Source organism: Centruroides sculpturatus, unplaced genomic scaffold, assembly GCF_000671375.1.
Source record: "Centruroides sculpturatus isolate CEXI.00-Female unplaced genomic scaffold, Cexi_2.0 scaffold1797, whole genome shotgun sequence".
NCBI lineage: Eukaryota > Metazoa > Arthropoda > Arachnida > Scorpiones > Buthidae > Centruroides > Centruroides sculpturatus.
In genome coordinates this window covers 73,494-99,653 of record NW_019385987.1, presented here as the reverse complement: position 1 = coordinate 99,653, position 26,160 = coordinate 73,494, and the positions used below count along the sequence as shown (strand labels likewise).

At 31.9% G+C, this 26,160-nt stretch overlaps 1 protein-coding gene across 2 annotated transcripts; it reads left to right on the top strand.

Moving 5' to 3' along the window:
• The first annotated feature begins 1,269 nt into the window (after positions 1-1,269).
• Positions 1,270-24,423, top strand: LOC111612957 (splicing factor 3B subunit 1-like). 2 transcript variants are annotated; one of them, XM_023354249.1, is made up of 21 exons: positions 1,270-1,484; positions 1,639-1,734; positions 4,147-4,264; positions 13,040-13,113; positions 13,197-13,278; positions 13,429-13,517; positions 16,137-16,359; positions 16,446-16,673; positions 16,752-17,068; positions 18,251-18,532; positions 18,615-18,701; positions 19,245-19,515; positions 20,169-20,314; positions 20,390-20,536; positions 20,617-20,742; positions 20,816-21,037; positions 21,127-21,488; positions 21,557-21,782; positions 21,865-22,097; positions 23,558-23,774; positions 23,857-24,423. In XM_023354249.1, the coding sequence occupies exons 1-21, from the start codon at positions 1,320-1,322 to the stop codon at positions 24,013-24,015; spliced, it is 3,870 nt and encodes a 1,289-aa protein (XP_023210017.1). In that variant the 5' UTR covers positions 1,270-1,319; the 3' UTR covers positions 24,016-24,423. The 2 variants fall into 2 exon arrangements, with proteins under 2 accessions (XP_023210017.1, XP_023210018.1); XM_023354250.1 differs by lacking the exons at positions 1,270-1,484; positions 1,639-1,734; positions 4,147-4,264 and adding an exon at positions 5,746-12,435.
• Positions 24,424-26,160: the final 1,737 nt, after the last annotated feature.

Sequence of the window (26,160 nt, the reverse complement as noted above, 5' to 3'; positions counted from 1 at the left end):
CCACACCTTCCTGAATGGTAAAATCAATAAAATATTTTCATGAATTTTTCTATAAAATACAATGGAACAGATCATAAAGTGTTTACTTAAAATCAAAGATAAGTTTTCTGAAGAAAAGTTGAGAGAAAAGATGAAATTTAAGATCACTACTTATCAGAACAAAATCTTACAAATGCCTCACACGATACAATGCTGCCACAAACATAATTTCCCTTTTATTTATAAAATAACCTTATTAAACTAGAACACTAATAAATTTATCAAATATATCAATTATAAACATATTGTACTAGTTAGTTGGTCCGTATCTTTGTATTTTCAGCAATAATATCAGCTGCGTCGGAATATAAATGTATTTATTGCTGTAGAACTTTCACTGTTTTTATTTTCTAAATGATGAGCCATTGGTGTACTCATTCTTTCCAAATTTTCAATGATTTCTTCTATACTGTTTCATTAATGTTTATCTGGCTCTGGTGCATTGTCAAAATCAAGTTTTTCAGCCTTTGTTGATTTGAAAAATCTCTCTAGTATTGGTTTTTATACTTAAAATTGCTTCACTGGTTGATTGATTGCCTTTTATCCAAAGCAGTGTTAAACTATTTTAGTATATATGTTAGTGTCAGAATTTGTGTATTAATACATAAAAGTTTTATGTGGGTGGTTTGTTATTTGTTCTGCTGCAGTCAAAATTGTATAGTGTTGTTATTTCAGTTTACTAAGTTGGGTTACCACCATCCCTGCTGTAACCTTTGACACTCAACAGTGACATTCTAGTTGTGTTAGGAAAGAAAGTGAGAGTTGGTGGTCAGTCTTTTTTGTGTATGTTGTGAATTGCTATACATTAGTGTTTTTTAACTGCTGGCTCATGGACCACTGCTAGTCCTCAAAAAAATTTCATCAGACTGCAGGAAAATATCGATCATACTGATGCTGGTGCAGTTGATTATTTAAATAGTAATCTAGAATTACTGTACTTACTTGGTTACATGCAGTATTAATTAAATTAATTAATTAAACATGCTTTATTATCAATTTAAAAACATTTTCCAGTTGTTGGCCCCTCACATTGCAAAGTCTGCACGGGTAATTGTTATGGCTCTGACATCATCCCTTCTCGACCCTTTCACATTTCTAACACCTTCCCAAATTAAAATATTTTGTTTTGATTCCACCTTGTTCTCATAATGTCATTACTTTGAAGATTTGTGAATTAAAGTTGATCTAAATGTGTAAATTAGTTTTGTTGAATAGATGACTTAATAGAAAAATATTAATTTTTTCCAGGAATTGAGGAGCAAATTCGTGAAATCCAAGCAATGAAAGCTGGTATAACAGCTACCAGACATGAAAATGGAGATGGAGGAGTTCCTTTAGTTGCTTCATCAGGTTCATACATGGATGAAGATATTTATGGGAGTGGTAAAACTAAATTTGAGGATTATGTAACATCTATCGCAGCCAATGACGAAGCTGAAGCAGATGTAAGTATGAAAAACATGTTTGTGTGTACATTTTATCTGCCAGAGAAATCAAGTGTTTGATATTTATTTAATTAACTAATTATTTAAGTATTTACAAAGAATTAATTGTTGAATTTTGGAAAAACTTCATATATAATTATTGTTTTGTTTACAGGATGATGATTATGAAGCAACTACTCTCGTTCAAAACAAACGTGCTACCTATACAGCTCCAACATCTTTCTTAAATGAACTTGTTACTACAGATAAGGTATGTATGCATTGTTATAAATTTTTATTTAACCTTGAAAGTAATTAAGGGCTTATATATATAATTTTATGTAGAAAATGAAAGCAGTCTCACTGCATTTGATATTACACCATTCGATACAATTTTTATGTAATTAAGAATTTAAGTCTAAGTAGTTTAATTATTTGCTTATTCTTTTATTTATATTTTACTTGGAACTGTTTTAAATCTTTAAATTAATTAGTTAACTGTTTATTTTTCTCTTTCTTTCCTAGTGTAGTAAAAAGATATACAGAAAAAACATTTACACTTAACACCATATTCAAAGTTATTAGAAACAACCAGGAACCAATGAATTTGGTTTACTGAATAAAATTATTAGTCTATGAATGTTTTTTCAAGTTTATGTAAATGTAGAATTTTCAGATATCTCTAATTTATTTTTGTTGAGAATAAACAGTTCATGATTTCAAGTAAATACAAATGCTTTGATAATAAAACTGAACATTTAATTATTCATGCAGCTTACACTGAATGCCAAAGTATTTATTGTCGGTTTGCAACTTTTAATTTCAGTAGGAATATTTTTAAACTATCAGTTGTGATAAACTTGAAACAGAAATAACCCACAAAATCATTTAACTATAATGTGTTAAAGTGCTTTTCAGGATCATTGTCCCATCATCTGTTTCAAATGTTTAACATGGATCTGACAATGGGACAGTATGATCCCGAAAAGCAACTTATCACATTAAAAAAGTCAACTCCTTTAAATGTTTTTGTAGTTATTTCTGTTTTTAAGTTTAAAGAACAAATAAGTGGTATAATATTTGATTGCAGTTTAGAGTGCACACCAGTAATTCTCAGGGTGCCAAAATATGGAAGTATATTTTAAAATTGAAAAGAAACCAATTTATGCAATGATTTATTACAACTATACAATTAATTAATAGCTAGTTAGACTTACAGGGTAGCAATTATTATAGTACATAACTATTTACAATTAAAAAATATATATTATTTAAATTCTATACACACTGTACACCGAAAGAATTTTTCACATTTTATAGTGTGCCATGAGCCAAAACATTTGAGAACTACCAGTGTACACAATAGGTTTTCTCAGTTTAGTTTTATTATGGTGGTGTATTTTTAAGCTTACACTTTATTCTTCATTTTAGATTATTAATTAAATTTTGATGAGTTATCATAGCTGAAAACTTTATCCCTAATCCATGTTCTGAAAACCACTTTTACATATGTTAGATTTTTCTCAGGATTATGACACAGAAAAGTGAACAATTTCAGCTTTACATTCAGCCATTTTCAGGATACATAGTCTCATAATGGATTAATGCAGCAGTTACCAAAGTGTGTGTTGTTGCTTCCTCACAGGGGCACCATGAAATGTTATAAAATTTTTGTAATTTTACTAAATGTAAAAAATATTGGTTATTTCACAAATTGTGTTTGTTAGAATTTGACATACGGTGTCTTGGGAAAATCTGGATTTAGCAATAGTGCCAAGAATAAAAAAAAGTTCAGGAAACACTGGATTAATGTAAATTACATATTTGTTCAACATTGTCATGATATGAAGATTTTGCTTAATATCTCAGGGTGGGGTAAAGATTAAGTAATGAAATTTGGCATGGTGGCTTGTATATGAGGGACATTGATACTATTAAATTTTGGTGTTAAAGGTCAAGGGGGGTGAAGAGATAAAGGAAGCCTTGTGTATTTCCAGTAGGGTTAGACTTAATAATGAGTTTACTCATTACTAACATTTATATATATATTTTTTTTTTTATAAAACTTTCCCTACCCTCAAAAGTAAGCTTTTTGCTGTTTTATAGTAATTCAAACTATAAAAACTTTCATATAAGAAAATTCATAACAGATAGCACCACACACAATTTAATTAAGTTATGTTGTAATTAAAATTTATAAAAGTTATTTTCTAAATAAGAACTCATAATAGCCAGAAAGTTATGCAACTCGTTGCTGGAATTTTTTCTTTTGTAATTGTCTGGTAAAGTTAGTTAAGCACCAGCACAATTGTCGAACACAATAATTCTTATTTTAGTGACATTTCACGATTCTCGCTCCAAAAGCTACAAGTTTTTACTAGCAGACGTCATCTTTAAATTGGTGAACCATTAAAAATTTTTAAATTTTGATGCAGAAGGTGTTGCTTCTTATTTTAGACAAATAACACAACTTTGAAGTCAACTCAATAGGTGCGATGTGGATGATTAATCAACCTAAGTTAAAACACTTCCTAATATGGTAGGGTATATCGTGAAGGTGGTGGGATTTAAAGCCGAAAATGTTCAGATATATTTTTTATGAACGTATTTTGCATAAAAGCTAAATGAGCATTTTAAAATAATCTTTGTGAATTTTCTATTTTACAAAACTATTTTATTTTAGGATTATGATCCGTTTGCCGAACGCAGAGTTCCAAGAATTGCAGATAGAGAAGACGAGTATCGGGCCCAGCGCCGAAAGCTCATGATATCTCCCGAGAGAATTGATCCTTTTGCTGATGGTAAGTCAATGGTTAGAATTTTTGAAATTCATATGCAATTATATTAAAAATTACTTTAAAATTTAAAGATTATCAGTAGAATGTTGTCCGTGAAATCAGAATACGTTAAATTATTTGGTTACATTTTCCTTAAGTTGTAAATTCCAGTACTTTTATGTGCAGCATGTGTTTTCATTGTAGTCAAATAAACATTTTACACAACATACATAATAAGATATTTGAAATTAAAATTATTAACAAATTCCAGCTTTAAATTTAAATGGAAGTATTAAATTTTCTTTGCATTTTTGATAAAGTTAAATTGTCGGAATTATTTATTCTACTGTCATACAACTTTTTCCAAAATTATCAGATGCACGATTAACTGGAAGTTAGGTAAATTATTAATCAATTTAATTTTCGTTGTAAAGAAGTCAATTTCTGGAAAATTTCTCACTGCTTTTTTATTATAATTTGAAAATAAGTTTTGGAAAGATTATGTAGAAAACTAGTTAATGAATATATTTATTAATGTAGCAACAGTTGTGAATGCATATTCAAAACAAACCTTTAAAACTAACAATGACTGTGTTTACTTAAGCTAATGTTTTTGGTTAGTTTATAGAGCTTCAGGCTGTGTAGAACAAGAATAACTTTCAAATTATTGGTAGCAAATTAAAGCATGACACAAAGTTTAAATTACAGATTTTTAGAAAACTTTCAGATACAATTACCATTGGTTATGATTTAAACAACATTATGCCATTTGAGCCACATGTAAATACAGTTTTTGCTGGTTTTGAAGGTTTCTTGTCAATGCATTAAAGCCATTTGTAAGAATGTTATATTCTTATATAGCCTGCATTTGGTCTGCTCGTTCAACAAAAGGCCTTCTTACTCTGCCATTTGTTTTTGTCATCTGCACTATGTTTCCATTGCATACCAGCTTGATGCATATCTTATTTTCCCATCTATGACGACTACTATCTCTTTCTTTGCCCATTTCTAGATATCTACCTTGATGTTAGACTTATCCACCTATTATTATTCCTCTGTGCAATGTGTCCAGCTGATGTCAAATACATTGATTACATTTGACCTTGTTCATTTCCTTTAATTTATGATATCTACAAGTAATTCTTGATACAATCCATTTATTCTTCCTCTGTGTAGCTTGCAACTTGTCAATGTCCACGTTTCAGTTCCATTGATGATGATTAATTTTAATTCCTCCTGGATGATTTTAAGATAAAGGATGACTTGAGTAGATACTCTAATATTATATTAAAATAAACATTTAGTGATATGACAGCTAATCTAGAAAGATGGCAATTAAATGTAGGTTCAAAATTTTTGAATTGCAGATCAAAATTATTTTAAAGTTTCGCAAGTTGTAAAAGCTAAATTATTGCAAAAAATTTTTTAAATTTATTTTAATCATAGAATAAAATTGTATATTTGATTGATTTGTCTATAAAATCTAAATAAGAAGAATGTTATACATGTAAAAAAGCTTTGTAGTTTGATGCCTTTTAAGTAATGGTTTAAATTGATAACTAAGATTGATAATTTTGTTCAAAGATTCATATTTTGACAATAATTGGCAATAAAGAAAATGGAATTAAAGTTAAAATAATCGGTATATTTATTAATTAAATGTTTTTACTATTCATACTTGCAAGTACATACATAGTTTGATCTCATAATTGAATCCTACAAATTATTACAAAGTATCTACACTATTACAATTATGAACTTTGAGATAGTTACATTTAACAATGTTACTACATAAAGGAAAGCAAATATCTTGCATTAAAATATATAATTGTCAAACACAAAACTCTGTAAATATATTTACAACGTTTCTTAGTATCTTTTAACTATCTGCTACTTTATATTGACTGTTAAACAAGTAACATATGTCACTGAAACAAATACTTTTGAATAGTCGACATCATTCTACTGATAATCTTGGAATGGATGGTGAAATCGAATGAATGTAAAATGTAATATTGTGTGTGTCTGGGGATAGGTGGGTGTTATTTATTAAATAAAAGGGTTTTAGTGAAAGTCTTGAAATAACCAGAGCGTTATGTAGACACTCAGCACTTAATTTACAAATTAATTAAATTCATATACTGATATATTTATAAAATTTTATTAAGTTTTTTCATCATAATACATTCAGCCAAAATATGGGTAAGAACAAAACTTTCCTCTTCTGTAGCTTAATGTTTTTGAAAAACTTTCTTAAAATTACTTATCGACGACAAAACTGCGTTGTTACGACTACGGAGTGTACCTTCAGAGACCTATATTGGAGAATTGTTTTCTAAATTTGGCCGCTGTATAAAGAGTCGGCATGTTATCGGTAACATGTGATGACTTGTCATCGATTATTTTCTTGATTAAGAAGAAATTGTTGATTTTATGACAACAACAATTATACTGTAGAATTCAAAGCTGTGTGCGAAATAAAGATGGTTTAAATTAATTCTTTTTGCATATTTATACAAAATTTATCAGTTTTTTTAACTATATTTTAATTCTAAACAAAGTAATTCTGTTAAAGTATTAAATATCTGAATATAATTGAAAATATTGGAAATTTTTCTGAACAGTTAATTTATTCCAAAGCTGATACAATTCCAAAGAAATTTTGAAATTAATATTTGCTTACAGCATGTGTAAGTTATTAGTCTTTGTAATTCCATTATGAAGTACTATAGTCTTTGATCTTTTGATTTCTTTCTGTTTCAGTGAAGTAGAATTTTGTTGCAAGCATCTGTTTAATTTGAAGATACGTTGTATTAGAAGAAGTTATATTTTAGCATAAATTTAATCTTTAATTTTGAATAAACTTATTATTAATTTGTTACTTCATTATAATTCTTAATCGTCTTTATGTTAGGAATTCCATAATACATTGTTATTTATCTTGAAGGTAATTTATGCAATTACTTTTTATTGTTGTTGCTGTTAAAATAAGTCTGATTTACTATTTTGGTGTAGGGTTGCCATTATTTGTATTGTTGTTGATGAGTTTTATTTGTAAAATTATTTATTTAAATGTGTTAAAGATTGTTCTCTTCTAATGATGGAAACAAAGCTAGAAGACCATTGTGTACTTGTATCAAATGTAGAGTGCAATTTGTGTTATATATAAGCCTGCAATTTAAGGGGTGAAGGTAGTTTGGAAACTACTACTAACTTTAAAATCAAAGTAAAGTTTAAGACATTTTTTAAGGAATTTTTGGAATATATTGAAATATTTTAAGCATTTGGCCATTGTCACTTCACATTAAAGTTTAACAATGTATAAGGGTTTATATAAATAACCAGTTAATAAGTGATGGATGAAATTGCAGAAAATTTGCATGCAAATGCTCAGTGCACAAAGCTACAACACTATAAGACAAATATCCATAGCCTTGGATATTCATTCATATGATTGTTGTGGAAAAATGGAAAGTGTCCAAAGATGAGCAATTGGTGTAATTGGGTTCCTAGTTGCCAAAGGTTGTGAACCCACTGCAATTAATCAGCGAATGCAATAGGTATATAGTCCAAACACTCTGTCTTGCCTAGGTTAAAGTGTGGATAAAAAATTTTTGGAAGGACATGCATCAGTTGTGACATCTGCAACAGGCGACCATACCATGTAATCTACAAACAGTGAAAAAAAAAACCAGATAAAACCTCCAAATGGCTATAGTCAGTAATAGTTTTTGCTTCATCAGTGGGCAATCACATGAATTTTTTTTGAATTTCCTCCATTCGTATAACACCTAAATAGGGATCAGTTTCCTACGGAAGGTCCTCCCAGGAGGCTTTCCCTCAGCAGATTGCATTGTTTTATAAGTTTTCATATTTTGTGAATTTACTATTCTTTCCTGAGTTCAACATTATAAAATGATTGAAGAACACGAGGGAACATTTATTTATTGTATTTCAAAAAACATCAGACAAAATTTAGCTAAATCCATCACACTTCATTTCTTATGAAATTATAATTATGCAAAATAGTTTAATTGTGACAGATGAGTTTTCATATTGTCATTATTATAATAACATAACTGAAATTTGTGGCATTTTCAAGTAATTTCAGTTAAGCAAAAAAAATGATCACTGTCATCGACTCAAATACTATATAATTCTGTAAAAGTTGCATAAAATATATACATTTACAACAGAAAATGATGATATAAGTATGCAAAATTTGTTGTCAAATAAGAGCAAAATGTGATTTAACAGATGTAATTATGAATTGTAATTGTTATTCCAGATTTAATAAAATTATCGCAGCGATATTAATGTTTTAATGCTATTAATAATAATGAAAGCTCAAACTTTATTTGCAAGACTTATGAATTTATTAGTTTAGTCTGGGTTGGTTTAAGAATTCCAGAAATTTTCTCATATAAGATGAAGACAGGCAATTACAATTTTAGCTATTAATCAGTTGATTGTAGATAAATATTCTTGCAAAGATATATTCTAATCAACAGAAATCGCTAAAGAATAAGTGTACTGTAGTATGTCTCAAAAAGCATGTAAAACCTTAAATATTTCTTATTGTTTTTTTGAAATCAAATGGTTTTAATTTAAAATCTAAATAGATAATTTAAGATTTTGATGGTAATCCAGATTTCTGCCCTACTCATGTTTTTAAATTTTGCAATATTGCACTTCTAGAAAGGAAGAAAACTTTTATTATAAAACCTTTCTCATAATTTTATGTTTTTTGTGGATATATCAAAAGATATTCTGCCAAAATATTTAAAATTTATGGAGAAAAGATACATAGAGAGAGGAGTGGCTGAAAGACAAAAGATGGATTGTGAAGTATCAAACAAGATGGAGTGGTTTCACCAAACTGATTTGACAGCAGAAAACTGGAAACTTTATTGGCATGATGATAGAAGACTGTGTAGGTCAAAAATTTTACAGGAATAATATATAATTCTGTGCAAAGATTTGAATTTCTAAACTAATGGAAGTAACATTTACTTAACTGTCTGTTTTAAGGAATGAACAACAAAAGTGTGTACTGAAACTACAGCCAATCAAATAAAAAGACAAACATTAATTGAAGTTATTCATTCTAAATACTTGATTAGTTTTTTAGCTTTCAGAATGCTCTGCCTCTTTCTTAACACTTGAGCAGCAAAAACAGAAAATCCCCAATTTAAGATTTGGAAGATTGGAAAAAGTGATTTGATGAGGATAAATACTTGGTTACATTAAGGACAACAATAAATTTCTGTTATAATTGCATTAAATTATTTAGGATGATTAAGTGGATAACATTCAGATTTTGATTTATTTGTCTTTGCTTATAATTATTTAGAGTGAAAATCCATTCAGTATTCAAGCTTGGAGAGCTCTTCTGCTAGTAATGTTTGTGAAGGAGTGTCAAATCTTCAATTTAAAGGAGAGAAAGATATGTTTTATCACCTTGTTTTATTATTATGAATCGTCATGGAAAATCTTATTAGAATTGTATGGCTAAATAGTTGATAAAAAGGCTTTTTATCGTCATTTTTCTGGTCAATCCCTTCTGTTCTTAGGTATTTTTATTGAATACTTTCAGTTGAATAGTTCCATAAATTGACAATCTTCTGCCTGGCTGCTTCTGATACCCAGATTATGAAGACAGGCTAAATTCTCAACCCAACTTACTTAATAGTATATTTAGTGGACATGGACAACATGATGGCATAGAATAAATGTTTGATGGTACCTTTACCAAAAATGAGTGGTAGGTTATTTTGCATGGGCAAAGTTGCAAAGACTAAATGATGGTAAGGGATGTCTAATTTGATGAAATGGAGTTGGCTCACACTGTGCAGAAAACATTGAGCAAACTGAGGTTTTGAACTGACCTAATATTCCTCCTGATTTCCTGCCTTAGCTCTTTGGATTACCACTTCTTCCCCATCTGAAACAAGAAAAGAAAACACATTAGAAGACCAAAGATTCAATCTTGTTTTAATGGGACAGAGACAAACTCCACTACATAAAGTGCATTGAGACCAAGGGCAAGGTGTTGGCCCACCAATGGCCAAGCAGTTTTGTTCCCTGAACATTGGGAGTTCAGTTGTGGGTTTGCACCTCGCCAGTACGGGCTGGCCATTTGGAGTTTTCTGGGTTTTCTCCACGTCTGTAATGTCTGAATAGGGGCCAGTTACCCATAAAATGACCTCCCAGAAAGCATCCTTCTAGGCAAATTGCCCAAGTGTTGCAGTGCCATAACTTAACAAAACAAACAGACAAAACTAATGGCAATGTGTCAAATGATATGTTGTAGTCATTCAGGTATGATATTTGTTTCTGTATTGTTTCATTGCATCACCAAGGCAATGTTCTCCTCTTTAGATATTGTATGGGCAAACCAAAATATATATAGTAGGATCCTGCCATATATGATTAAATGTTCTAAGACTTTGTGTAAGAGGAAATTTGTATAAAATGGTAAATTCCATTAATTATTAAGTATTTTCTATACTAACATAGTTGTTACATGTTTTATTTGAAATAAATGATGTAAGTAAACATTACATAAACAATAAGTAGCATGGTACCATAAAACTAAAATTTTAAATATTTTTTCTAAAGTCGGCACTTTGCAGCTTTTATTTGGCTTTTCAGTGTTACTAGCATCACTACCCTTATGTTTTAGAATCTTGTTTGCAAAATGATTAGCATAAATGAAACAAAGAATTACCAACAATATCACACAGACGTGTTACAAGCAAGAACTCCTGTTAAAGACTATTGCAAATTTAATCGTCTAATGCAAAACAAAGAAATAAATCACAGGAATGCTTTCTTAGAATGAGAATGTGCACAACTCATGCACATTAACAACTAAGTGAGATGCTGCAAGACTTTGTGTACCTTAAAAAATGGTGCAGATTTAGTTTGCAATTAAGAATTTTTATTTTATTTCTCTTCCAAATTCCCAGTACCATAAACCCAAAAGAGTATGTGACAAACTGTGTATGGTGGGGACCTACTATGTGTATTTTGGTTAAGAGCAGATCATTGACAATAAATTATATTTCTCTATTTCTTTGGAACTTACTCTTATTAGGTTTTACGAACTGTTTTTGTGAGCGAAATCAAAATTTTCAAAACAAATATTTAAAAATTAGATTACTACTTACGAAATTCTTACTGTCTCTCCCAAAATGAATAAAGTTGATTTAGTTTTGTTCTTGCCTTGATTGGTAAATAAATAATTCCCCAAAACACTTATTTTGAGTAAATTACAGTAACTAGAAAAGAAAACTACATAAACGATAATAACTAATTAATGTCGTTCAATTTTTCTCCTCAAGCTTGGGAGCACCTTTATGAAATTCCATCAACGACGTGACACGGTTTGTCCCTTACTCGTGCAGGAAAATGGTCTACAGTACCCTCTGGGGATATATAAATGCACGTAATGCCAATATTTAGTAAATTGAGTGTGTTAGTAATTTATGAAAATAATTGTTTTGTGACGCTTTTAAAGACAATTAAATGGTGTAAAGTAGAATTGGATTGCAGAAGTAATACGTGCATTAGGATAAAGAACTCTGAACACCTGCTGACGACGGGGGCTAAATAAACTTATTTTATCGCGAACTACGTAGTTAATCGCAGACTGAAATAATTCTCTATTTAATGTAGCATGTTAATGAGAACTGCATGGAGTTTATTGATGAAAAATGTCTTTTCAGATCACTTAAAGAAACCTTCATCATTATTCTTTAATTGAGAAAAGTGTCGAGAAATAATATCCTTCACTGTCGTCATCAGACAAATTTCTAGCGACAAGGGCCGCTTGCAATCCATTCGAAAATTTAATGTGTTATAATGTTTTTTTTTAAATATATATATATATTTATATACTTAAAGTTTTATAACTAAAGAATTGTTTAAGTTAATGTTTATATTTTTCATTACTGTGAGAACAAACTGAGCGGTGCAAGAGCCCTTGTCGAAATAAGAACCAAAGGTATATGACTCGCTTTACAAGTAATTGGAAAGTCATTGGGAAAAGTCACTCGAGGAAGTTTAGTGTGTATGGTGTGTGTGTGTGTGCTCAACAGACATTACTAATCACAAAAAGACTATTTTTAGGCTCACCGTTGCGCTTGACCTCAATCCTGATGGTTAGAGAAAAAGGAGATTGGAGAGTACACGTACGTATTATAGTAGTATGTAAATGTTGGGAAAGTCCCTGAACTAATTGAGTTTCGATGCAAAAATTCAATAGTTTTATTTTCAAAATTAACACTAATTGTATTGGTGTGATTGAGAAAATATTGTATTTTTTTTTAATAAATTGCTGTTTTTAATAACGACAAAAATACATGGGTGCAAATGACTTTTGCGCCCATCGAAAGCTTTTTATTTTGTTTTCATTCTGTTGTTTTATTGTTATGCTCATATGTAACTTCATAAAAAGGCTTCACTTAAATTGTGCTCAAGCATGAAGAAACTGCAAAATTCATAAACTTAGGAAGAAATATCAAGTGAAAACCTATTTTCTGCAGGATAAGTATGCAACTGTCTGCAAAGTGAAGTCGTAAACAGGGGCTTTTCCCATCAGTTATATTAGTAATTTAATCCATGAGCTTGTTCGGCAAACCAATGTAACAGAATACTTTGTTCAGTCAGGAACATTAAACTAGTGTTAAATGCATACCGTTTTTGCTCCAGTTACATTAGTTTGCTGGCAAATGAACGAATAGTTTATTTAAATCAATCAATAATATTTTTTGTCTTTTTCCATTTTCTTTATAGGTGGAAAGACTCCAGATGCTCAGTCTAGAACATATCAGGTTATTATGAGAGAGCAAGCTTTGAGTAAAGATCAGGTAAGTGTTTAATTTCTTAACATAAAAAGTAAGAAACTTGTGTTTTAATAGCGAAGTTTAATTGAAATGTTTTTGTTTTACAGGTTGAATTGAGAAAAAAATTGGCTGAAAAAGCTAAATCTGGGGATTTGAAAACTGTGGCAAATGGAGATGCTTCGAAACCAAGTGAGTAAAATTATTTAATTTTCAATAATGAAAGCATTTAAAATGTGTGCATGCTTTTTACTCAGCTACTAGTAAGCCATCATGCAGTTGTTAGGTATTTTTTTTTTAAATTAATTTATTCTTTTTAACATAGCGACATGTTTGTTTCAGGTAAACGAAGGAGATGGGATCAAGCTACTGGTGATGAAACACCTGCTACTCCAGCTAAGAAGAAAGCTTCCAGTTGGGATATGGCTGAAGTAAGTTCACAGAATTATTATGTCAATAAAAGATTATAAGAACACTTAAAATTATCTTTTAAATGCTATATTTCCTTGATTCTAAATCACATATGTTTTTACATTTTAATATCTCTAAGTTTGGAATGTATCACACACAATGTCAAAAGAAACTTTCCAGTCTGACAGTGTGGAAGTGCAAATTTTGGCACAATTACATGCACATAAATTTATAGTACTCGTTTGTTCATTATCATGTCAGTTACATGCATTGGTAATATTACAGGTTTGAATTCAAATAAAATTTGGAATGTTTATAAATTAAGATCTTTAAATTGGTAGTGTATCTTAGAATTGATGATAGAATCAAAGAAATATGGTACTAGGTTCTACACTATTAATATTTTAATTATGTACAAATCCAAAATCTGTATGCTTTTAATTCATAAAAAGCATTTATCATGATCATACAATACAATGCAGCATAGTGTTATGCATCAAAGTTAAGTAGAAGTTCTCATATAAATAAATAGAAATTGTCTGAAAGAGAATGGTTATGCAAAATATCCAGTATTAATTTTTAGATATATATTGGAGCAGAANTAAACAAGGGCAACAACTTAGACCTATAGTAGACATTAGCATATATTATTTTAGTGCTGCAGTTACAAAGTATATTTGTACTCAGCAGGCTTAAAATCTGAACTCTAAGAAAAATGCTTGCAGTCTACTAAAGCCTACAAAGTTCACTCGCAACCCACATCCAGAAAAGGATGCTCATCGTGCAGGCTAATGCACCAAAGGCTATGCAGTACACGCAGCCTTTGACACATTACATTCACCGAAATGTTTGCATTAAAATAAATTTTAATGAAAAGAGAAATATGTAAATCATGAGGAGTTCCACAGTAATATGTAAATTTTCCAAACAAAATGAAAATTAAAAATTAGATCTTTGCAAATCATGTGGCAAAATGACGTCCAAGTCCTTATAAAAAGAGTCAGTCAAAATAGTGTCTCTGAATATAAGGCATGTTGCAGCACTGCATCAATGCCTTATATTCAGATACACTACTTTGAAATTATTGTATTAAGACAAAACGCACTTAAACTTTCCAACTGCACCAAGACATTTTCAACACACACATACTATAGCAATCTGTTTTTGTATCGGGAATATTGAAAAGTCATCACTGACAATTAGATACAGAAAAAGTGATTTTACTTAAAGATAATACAAAAAATTAATCAAAATAGTATTCCTCATTGTTAATGTTAGTTATCAACCAGAACCAGCATTTAACCAGCTTTTCAATGCTCAGTTTGAAGAAAGAAAGCTGTTTGAAAGCAAAGTTGTCCACCCGGGCCTGGAGTACAGCAAGTCCCTTTTACCATTTCTTATTTTTTTTGAAAAAATAAAATATTCTACATATTTCTTTACTTTCCAAAATGTTTCTTTATTACTAAAAACATCTTAAAGCTTTCATTTTCTTTTAGTAAAAATAACATCCGGACCACATTAGGAAATTACAGACGCGGAGAAAACCCGTAAAACTCCACTCGCCGGCCCGTCCCGGCACAAACCCACGACCGAACCCCCCAGCGTCTAGGGAACGGTCACCGGCGGGCCAAACGCTAATTTTAAACAGTTAAAAGATGCCACTCCCAGTTTTCATTAATGTTTGCAGATGTTATTCAACACTACACGAAGAAAATTTCAGGTGGTCAAATCTTGTGACGGATTCCATTTAGGATCGTGGTCCTTTCTACTTTTCCGGCAGTATAGGGGTCGACAATCCCGGAGGATCCCCCTATGACCCGAAAGTAAAATTTTGCGGAAATTTCCCAATTACGAGTAAATTACACAGTAAAAAGTCATTTCTAATAAATGAGAAGGAGTTATATAATTATTTATATAAAGTTTTATGTAAATTAACTTTGAACGTTTAATTTTTCTCAGAATAGTTATAAAACGCTTTAATAAGCTTATTGAGGCATTTTAATCATTAGAAATAACCTGTTACTACACAAAGTGGCTAGACTTGGACATAATCCAGCATTAGTTATAAACAGAAAGTGAAAATTTAAAATATTGGCAAAGGGCCAAGAATAGGTCATTTTTCGAATTCAAATCAAAATATACCCATAATTCCATACCGTAATAGCGATGTCGTCATCTTGCAAAATGAGGGCACTGTAGACGCAAGCGAGTTCGTCTGGAGACAACATTTTAATGCTTTCGAGTATCGGCGACGATGGAAAATAACGACGAAGCAAACCGAATGACAAAAAGTTGCAACACCTCCCGAAAATAAAACCGAAACTTTCTCTGGTACTCTACCTCGACGCTAGGAGCGCTCATCGACTTCATTTTTTTTCATTTAAGTTTTAAAAGATTATGAACGTTATACTTATTACGCTTATTTGATGCGGGATATTTATTTAAATTGGTTCTTCCTCCATAAAATAGTTTAACGTAGTTATACTAACGAAATGCATGTTTAAAGAGACTACGTGTGAGCGCTCTATCAATTCGTCACATAAACAATTGCGTCATGTCCTATACAGTTTGGTTTAACTGTAACTGGAATATGTTTTAATCGCAAAATTTTGCAAATTATTAATTTTAATTAATTTCAGTCACAGACTCCCTCTCAGAGTCGTTGGGACGAAACTCCCGGTCGTATACCTAAGGGTTCAGAAACTCCCGGTGCAACACCAGGAGCCAGCACACGTATCTGGGATGCCACTCCAGCACATGCGACACCTGGTGCAGCCACCCCTGGACACGATACTCCCGGTCATCGTGCCACTCCGAGTGCAAGAAGAAACAGATGGGACGAAACACCTAAAACAGACAGAGGTATTGTTTTTATAACTTGAATTTTTATTTGAAATCAATACTTTGATTATAAAATATTATAATTTACAAAATTTTATGATAAACAGAAACACCTGGTCATGGAAGTGGTTGGGCAGAAACTCCTCGCACGGACAGAGGCACAGATTTGATTCAAGAGACTCCCACTCCCAGTACTAGTAAACGGCGTTCTCGATGGGACGAAACTCCTGCCTCACAGATGGGAAATCAAACCCCGCAGACACCCTCTATGATGACTCCCAGTGGAGTTACTCCAACCGGACCTAAAGCTATGGCCATGGCCACCCCAACTCCAGGTAAAATTCTTGTATTACAAAAATATATGCTTTACTTTTTAAATACTTACAAATTTTTTAATTACATATAAATTTTAGGTCATATAATGGCAATGACTCCAGAACAGTTGCAGGCTTATCGGTGGGAAAGAGAGATCGATGAGAGAAACAGACCTCTTTCTGACGACGAATTGGATTCTATGTTTCCTCCGGGTTATAAAATACTTCAACCTCCAGCAGGTTATATTCCTATTAGAACACCTGCTCGTAAATTGACTGCAACACCTACTCCTCTGGGAGGCACTTCTGGATTCTTCTTTCAGAAAGATGAACCTGTTAAAGTTGTAGATACACAACCAAAAGGAAATTTACCTCCATTAAAACCAGAAGATATTCAATATTTTGATAAATTATTGGTAAGATATTTATCAAAACAATTAAATTATGTATTAATAATTACAAGGCATGTCCGGAAAGTAAGTACCATTTTGGAAAAACTCACATAAAAAATATTTTTTCAAAACAAAATTTATTTTTATATGATAGAGCGTGTCTGAAACTATTTTTCTACATAGTTACCACTATTGTTCAGACATTTGTCATATCGGGAAACCAGCTTGTCTATACCCTCTTCAAAGAAAGATGCCACCAGCGAAGAGAGCCACTGCTGAACATGGTTGTTGCAACAATCTCATGCAAAACAGTATTTGAAATTTGTGGAAACTCATCACAAAGCAATCTTATTGTGAACCGTCTGTTTTCAGGAATTTTTTCATTCACTTTTGCAACTAAACCATCATTGACAACAGAAGGCCAGCCACTCCAAGCTTTGTCATGAACATCAGTGTGTTCAGCATTGAATTGTCGAACCAGCTTTCTAACCATTCCATCACTCATTACATTTTCACCATAAATCTCTACAAGTTGACGATGAATTTCAACTGGCTTAACATGTTTTCTTTGCGTTCAAAAACCGTATTACAGGATGCACTTCACAGTCAGCAGGATTGGCAATAGTCTTAAACATTTTGAACGCTCACTAACACGTGGAAAAACAACACAATCCGTTTGCAATGGCGTCACTGGACTGACAATCAACCAGAGAGACGTGTGCGCTGAACTGCGATACTACCACTGCAATGGCGGTAGAACGAAACGGTACTTACTTTCCAGATACGCCTCGTAGAAAAGTATCCAATACTGTATCCATTTCAATATAAACCATATTTAAAACATTAATATGGGTCTTTAAATATTTTAAATAATTGAGAGTTAATGTTTTAAGTACAGATTATGTATATAATTTGCATTTTGTACTGGGTGGTCCAAAAGTTAGTTAACTAATGTATTAAGAGTAGTTAAAAGTATTTTGAAAACTGATAAATATTAGTATTTGCAATCCATTTCCTTTCAATGGATTGACTGAGTCTTAAATAATAAACTTCAGCTCTAAAATCAGTTTTGATTTGTTGTAAGATAGTTTTAAGGTGTTTTGGTTAACTGACTTTTGGATCATGTGAGTTGGTTTGAAATTTTTTATAAAATATTTTATTGCACTGAAATTTCACAGTAATTGAAACATGTAAATTATTTTGTAGGCCGACGTTGACGAAGAAGCCTTGAGTCCTGATGAGCAGAAAGAAAGGAAAATAATGAAATTGCTGTTGAAAATAAAAAATGGAACACCGCCAATGAGAAAGGCCGCTCTGCGACAGATTACGGACAAGTCGCGCGAATTTGGTGCCGGTCCTCTGTTTAACCAGATTTTACCTTTATTGATGTCTCCTACTTTGGAGGATCAAGAACGTCACTTATTGGTGAAAGTTATTGACAGAATTTTATACAAGTTGGATGATCTCGTTCGACCTTATGTACATAAAGTAAGTAATCGAATTATTAATTTAAGTATTTAAATTATTTCTGTAGTTAAATGTAAATGTAAATTAATGTCTTTTATTACAGATATTAGTAGTCATTGAGCCTTTATTGATTGACGAGGATTACTATGCTCGTGTGGAAGGCAGAGAAATTATTTCTAATTTAGCAAAAGTAAGTTTTTTTTTTTTTTATAAATAGTTTAATAAAGTTAAACATAATAATTAGTTGAATAACAGAAATATGACATTTTACTTTGAAGTTTAGAATAATTTCCACTCATTTTATGTGCCCATCAATGGCCAAGTAGACCACTGAATGCCAGTAGTTAATTGCAAATTCACACCTGACAGACTGGCCAGTGTCGAGTTTTTGTTTTTCTTCATGTCACTAAGTTTTTTAATATTAATCACTTTTTTTTAAAGTAAATTCTTTAGAATTAAAAGTTAAAAGATAAATTTCATTAATCATCAGTGGCATGGCTACAAATTTTGCCACCTGCAAGGCACCCCATGTGTTTGGCCCCAAAGCAGTCACTCAAATTCCCCATAGTTATGTCACTGCTTATCATAGATATAATGACGAAATCTTGTCGGTCCCCTAATGCTTATTATAACCGAGTTTGACTGTAGTTTAATTTTTAGTTTAAAATTTGTATGTAGTGTGATCTTGATATTTAATTGATGTTTATTATAATATGTTGTTTAAAACTTTTAGGCAGCAGGTTTGGCCACGATGATATCAACAATGAGACCCGATATCGACAACATTGACGAATACGTCAGAAACACTACTGCCAGAGCTTTTGCTGTCGTCGCCTCTGCTCTTGGAATTCCCTCTCTCTTACCTTTTTTGAAGGCTGTGTGTCGCAGCAAGAAGTCTTGGCAGGCAAGGCACACGGGTATAAAAATTGTTCAACAGATAGCCATTTTGATGGGATGTGCTATTTTACCTCATTTAAGAAATTTAGTAGAAATCATAGAACATGGTAAGGAAGTGCTGTTTATCTGAATTAGAAAATTTATTTTATATAACATTTCTATTTAGATTATAAGTGTTGGACTGAAGAAAATGATTTTGCTAAGTGTTGGGAATGCAATGTAATAGAAGATTAAATCATCTATTATATTACAATTGCCCCAGTTGCAATTAGATGTTGTAGAATGTTCCAAATATTTGTTTTACATATGGCCATAATTTTGGGATGCTAGAGAATATCAGCCCTACTTATTTAAGATCTAAATAACCATTGCTTTTATCAGTCTATAGTTTCTTAATTGAACTTGCTTGTTGTTTATCAATAAAGAATTAATTATTGTTTGATTTTTGAAGATATGACCATGTTAAACTAGTAAAATTGGAATTATGGTCAGTACTTGATGTTAGAATTCATGCAAGTCGTTTTACTTTTGATGTGTTTATTTTATCTTCTTTTGATGTGGTATACTTTACAGTTGACAGTTAATGTTTACAAAATTGTGGGAATTATTGTGGAATAGGATTGTTTGAATCCCTATCAAATACAACCCAGCTATCACATTACTGTTTGCTGAAAAATTAAGAAAATTTTGCTGTTAACATGCTGTTTCATGTAACAATTTTTATTTACTAAATACTTCACCTTTATACATCTTTTTACAGGATTAGTAGATGAACAGCAGAAAGTTCGAACAATTACTGCTTTGGCTTTGGCTGCACTTGCAGAAGCCGCAACTCCTTACGGTATCGAATCTTTTGACAGTGTGCTCAAACCTCTCTGGAAAGGTATTAGAACTCACCGAGGAAAGGTAATAATTGCATATTTATTTACAAAAAGTAGTGTTTAGAAGAAATTTTAATCAAAAATTATACTTTTATTTTAGGGTTTGGCTGCTTTCTTGAAAGCTATTGGTTATTTGATTCCACTCATGGATGCTGAATATGCAAATTATTATACCAGAGAAGTGATGTTGATTCTGATTCGAGAATTTCAGTCTCCTGACGAAGAAATGAAGAAGATTGTACTTAAGGTAAATATAATTCGGTTTTTAAAATTATAATAATATGGTCCTTGACATTTAACAAATTGGATAAATTAAATTTTCTGTAGGTAGTAAAACAGTGTTGTGCCACTGATGGTGTGGAACCACAATATATAAAGGAAGAAGTGCTACCTCACTTTTTTAAACATTTTTGGAATCATAGAATGGCACTTGATAGGAGAAATTATAGACAGGTAATATTTAAATATCTAAAAAATGTAAAGTATTAATGTAGATATAGGTATTAACCAAGTTGTATAATTTTAGTTGGTGGATACAACAGTTGAAATTGCCAATAAAGTTGGTGCTGCAGAAATTATACATCGCATAGTCGATGATTTGAAAGATGAAAATGAACAGTATCGAAAAATGGTAATGGAAACAATTGAAAAAATCATGGCCAATTTGGGTGCAGCTGACGTAGATTCTCGTCTAGAAGAACAACTTATTGATGGCATTTTGTACGCATTCCAAGAACAAACAACAGAAGTAAGCTTATTACATTTGAATATAAGATCTTTATTTCTTGTTTCTTTTTGTTTTTATATTTGATCTGTATTATTGGTGTTTTCTTTTAGGATATGGTGATGTTAAATGGTTTTGGCACAATCGTGAATGCTCTGGGAAAAAGAGTGAAACCGTATCTCCCCCAGATCTGCGGTACTATATTATGGCGTCTCAACAACAAATCTGCAAAAGTGAGACAGCAGGCTGCCGATCTCATTTCTCGTATAGCAGTCGTAATGAAAACTTGTCAAGAAGAAAAATTGATGGGTCATTTGGGTGTTGTACTTTATGAATATTTAGGTGAAGAATATCCAGAAGTGTTGGGATCCATTCTGGGTGCTCTGAAATCCATTGTAAATGTAATTGGCATGCACAAAATGACACCACCTATTAAAGATCTCTTACCACGATTAACTCCGATTTTGAAAAACAGGTTAATATTTTCTTTTTTAATAATTTTATTTCTCATTAAAAACATATTAAATGATTTTTTTTAATTAGACACGAGAAGGTACAAGAAAACTGTATAGATTTAGTCGGAAGAATTGCAGATAGAGGTGCTGAATATGTTTCTGCAAGAGAGTGGATGAGAATATGTTTTGAATTGTTAGAATTACTAAAAGCCCACAAAAAAGCAATTCGTCGTGCTACTGTGAATACATTTGGTTACATTGCCAAAGCCATAGGTCCTCATGATGTATTGGCGACACTATTGAATAACTTAAGAGTAAAATTTATTTCCTTGATTCATTTTTTTTTTTTTAATTTGAGTTCTCAAAATTAAAATTTTAACAATTTATTTATCATAGGTGCAAGAACGTCAAAATCGTGTGTGTACCACCGTTGCTATAGCTATAGTTGCTGAAACATGCTCACCTTTTACAGTATTGCCTGCCTTGATGAATGAATATCGTGTTCCAGAATTGAACGTTCAGAATGGTGTTTTAAAATCTCTATCATTTTTGTTTGAATATATTGGAGAAATGGGAAAAGACTACATATACGCTGTAACGCCATTATTAGAGGATGCGCTTATGGATCGGTAAGTTGTAATTTAAAAATTCTTTATATTTCAAAACAGATTCTGAATAACTTAATTCATTAGTCTTAATCATCAAACTTGTTATAGCAACTATCCAATGCTGTGATTTGTCTTGTACTGCTCAGTATATGATATCTATTTTCCACTTGATGGTGATTACTGAATTAAAGTAATAAAACAGAAATAAAACAAAAATTTTGTGTTTCAAACACAAATATTTGCAGAAAAGTAGTTGAAAAATGCAGTAGAAATTTATTAATTTAGAATGTTTGGTAATCTGATGTGATCTGTAATGTAGGCAATAATTTGAAATTGTCTAATAATGTTTGGCATGTTCTTCTCCCACCAATTGGAATTTGTTCAAATTCAACACTAATTTGTCCTCGATGCACTTGTGCAACAGTATGTCCTTTTGGGTCTTTTAGTAAGACTATCTTCAAGAACATGGCTTTATAGAGTATACTAGATAACAATGGACAAATTCAACGTATTGTGGTATACAGTAGAGCGTTGTTTATCCGAATCAATTGGAGACTGGGGTTGTTCGGAAAACTTATTTTTCGGATAACCGATTATATGCGAAAAAATATATTAACCTATCCCGTGTTGAAATTTTTCTCTCTTGTGTGTCGCTTCGCGTTGAATTTTCGTCAATGTTAAGTCTAACGTAAACTTTTTAAAATAATAATCGTGGCTATTGTATTGTTAAAAATGATTTCTTTATGTTTTACAAATGAAATAAATACATTGAAAAATATAAAAAATTATACTTTAGGCCGATTGGCATTCTTTCGGATAAACGATGCTCTACTGTATCTGTAAACAATAGGTATATCATCTTCATGTGGTGCCTTTTCTCTGCAATGGCAGTCTTCAATTTGTCTAACAGGTCACAGTGCTAAGCAGCAATGGTTGTCTTACTCTTTTCCAAGTAGTCAATGAGAATAATGACTTTGGCATTCAAAAAAATGGAAGCCATGTATTTCTTTGCTGAGGGCCCTACTTTTGCCTTCTTCAAAGTCGTTGAAGAAGCAAGTTTCCCTTCTTTATGTTGTTGTTTAGTCTCAGGTATACAGTACTCGGAAGTGGTAACCAATGTACACCATTCAGAAGGACCACTCCCTTTTCTTCCACTGGCAAGAAACACCATCACCTGTGATTCTAAGAACTTTCTAAACAAACCTTGTAATTTTGTACATAAAGTGCACCAGAAAAATTCACATTTTACAGTGAGTCACAACTCAAAAAAGTTTGAGATCCTCTGTTCTAAGCTGTCACTTTGAAAAATAAGAACAATTAATTTTCAGTTTTTATGATTGATTTTTATTTGCCATCTTTCCGGAGTTTGACATGATATTTTTTATCCATTTTTTACTTGTTAGAAGTAGAGATGTGTCTTATATAGAATCATGTTTCTAAGAAAATAATTCTTACATTTGATATAAAATTGACTTTTTCAGAGACCTCGTCCATAGACAGACTGCATGTGCCGCAATTCAGCACATGGCACTTGGTGTTTACGGTTTTGGATGTGAAGATGCCCTGGTACATCTACTAAATTATGTCTGGCCAAATATATTTGAAACATCGCCCCATTTGGTGCAAGCATTCATGGGAGCCGTAGAAGGATTAAGAGTTGCGCTCGGTCCCATCAAAATCCTTCAATACTCTCTTCAGGTAAGCATTTCAATATATCAGTTATGTGCAGAGATCAAATAGCACATATATGTAAAATTATAATTTGCGAATTTTTTTGCAGGGTCTGTTCCATCCCGCCCGAAAAGTGAGAGATGTTTATTGGAAAATTTATAACACCTTGTACATCGGAGGACAGGACTCACTAGTCGCCGGATATCCCCGAGTGGCCGACGACGGACGGAACAACTTTGTCCGTCACGAACTGGACTATATTTTATAAGACCGGGACCATGTATCTATTGCCTTTGTGTTGTATATGTTGATTTAACATTCATTTGGTGAATCGTGCGTTGATGTTCGGTCGGTGATTTCGACATTAATCGTAGTTTCGTCATATTGAGCAAAATTATCGGTGCACTTATTTAGCGAGAGCATTTAATATTACGATCTTTGGAAAGACGAGTCGAAGACGACTATTTTTTCTTAAGAGCATGATATAACCGAACTCGATACAAATATGTATTTAATTTTTATTAAGCCCAAAAAAAAAGGTGCATTTATAACTCGGAACTGTTATTATTTTATTGATTAAACAAAGATGCAGTCTTTAATCATTTTATTTTATTGCGTAGTTAATATTACATCATGTATTTCTTTTACATAATAAATTCAATTTTCATCACATTAATATGTGATATGGTTTAATCTAATACAAAGTAGAGGTAACAAAGCATGTTACATGCACTTTAAAAGTTAAATTCTCTCCAATCCAATAATTAAGATGAAAGTGCATTTTCAATTTTACACATTCTTAGCTTCATTAGTATTCTCATAAAACTTAGTTTCCCCTTTTGACAATGTATAGGTGTGACAATTTAATTTTTAACGTGGCTACATAGTGTTGTCTGTGACATAATTATATCAAAATGACATGCACATTTGTGTTTAAACATGTTTGAACTTAATAAGTGCATAAATTTCAAGCTGATAGGGCTTGTTGTTGAACAGCTATTGGAAAAATAATCGTTATCAGAGTGTACGTTTTGGCATAAAAATGGGTGGTGACTGAAATTTACAGCGATGTGCTAATATTAAATTTTGTGTGAAAATCGGCAACTGCGCCACTGAAATGTTACAACTGTTGCAAGTGATGTATGGTGAAGATGCTATGTAAAAGTCCAATTTATTCAAGTGGCATAAGAAATTCAAAGATGGATGAGAAGATTTGATGGATTAAAGGTCATTTCTGCAACGGAAGACTGTTGTTCATGGCGATTTGACATTGAGAAAATGAAGACATTTTAGTCTTTTCTATGAAATGTTTTTAATATGTAAATTCAACAATCATTTTTTAAAAAGAAATGGATTTCTGCAAAGTCTGTGCCTCGGATCTTGTCAGATGAAGAGAAGTAGCAATAGATTGATGTTGCGATTGATCTTTCTTTGAATGCGCATCTGTTTCTGAGTGTAATTATGAGTAGCGAAACTTGGTTCTTCCAGTACGACCCAGAAACAAAATGTCAGAGTATGCAATGTAATCGCAGAGTTTATCACACCCTAAAAGGCAAGCATGTGCTAACAGTTTGGGTATTCTGGTGTTTGTTTGGTCACAAGGGATAATTCATCATGACAATGTGCCAAGTCATAATGCATTTTCTGGCCAAACAAGAAATTACCCACTTAGAACATCCTGCCATTTTTCACCTGACAGCTCGTTGCAATTTCAGGCTATTTCCAAAATTAAAAGTTTTGCCAAAAGGACAGATATTCTAATGTAACTGATATCCAGCAGAATGTGACACAGCTGCTCCACAGTATTCTGGAAATTGAGTTCTAGGCCTGCCTACAGAAATGGGAATGCCGTTTAAGTCAGTGTTAGGTGACTGTAGCCACTAGTGTAGTTCTGTATGTAAATTTTTTAAAGGTGCATTCCAGGAATTGTCACACTTTTTATTGTTGCAAGTGGGAAGTAATGGTAGTTTAGTTTTTCCATACAGAATTTTCAGGAGGTTTTGCTGTTCTTTGAGGTATTTGATGCAGACAGGAGAAAATCTGCTTGATATTTTTTTACAAGACCCCCAGTGAGAATACAGTTTAATGAAGGTGAACTGTTTTTGACAGTAAAAGCATTGTAGTCACCTCTGTTGCCAGCCAGTGAGACTCTCGCAAAAAATATTTTAATTGGAATGTATGGGTGGTCATAAAAAATCCCTACCTGACATTGTCTGGAGAGATGTGTTGTGGTCCAAATTGAAAGAGATTTTGTACGCTGATGTTTCTGGACACAGCAGAATTCTACAAGGAAAACTTCAGTTACAGAGCACTTCATTGGTGCAAAATCATGTATGAACTAGCATTATTTTGAGAACAGAATTTGTAGAATAAGAGGAATGTGGATGTTACGTTTATTCTGAGTAGGTTCTTG

Coding starts and splice junctions, on each gene's coding strand:
- LOC111612957 (XM_023354249.1), top strand. CDS start 1,320: ATGAAAGCTGGTATAACAGCTACCAGACATGAAAATGGAGATGGAGGA. Junction 1,485..1,638: donor ATGACGAAGCTGAAGCAGAT/GTAAGTATGAAA, acceptor TTTTGTTTACAG/GATGATGATTATGAAGCAAC. Junction 22,098..23,557: donor GAGGATGCGCTTATGGATCG/GTAAGTTGTAAT, acceptor TGACTTTTTCAG/AGACCTCGTCCATAGACAGA.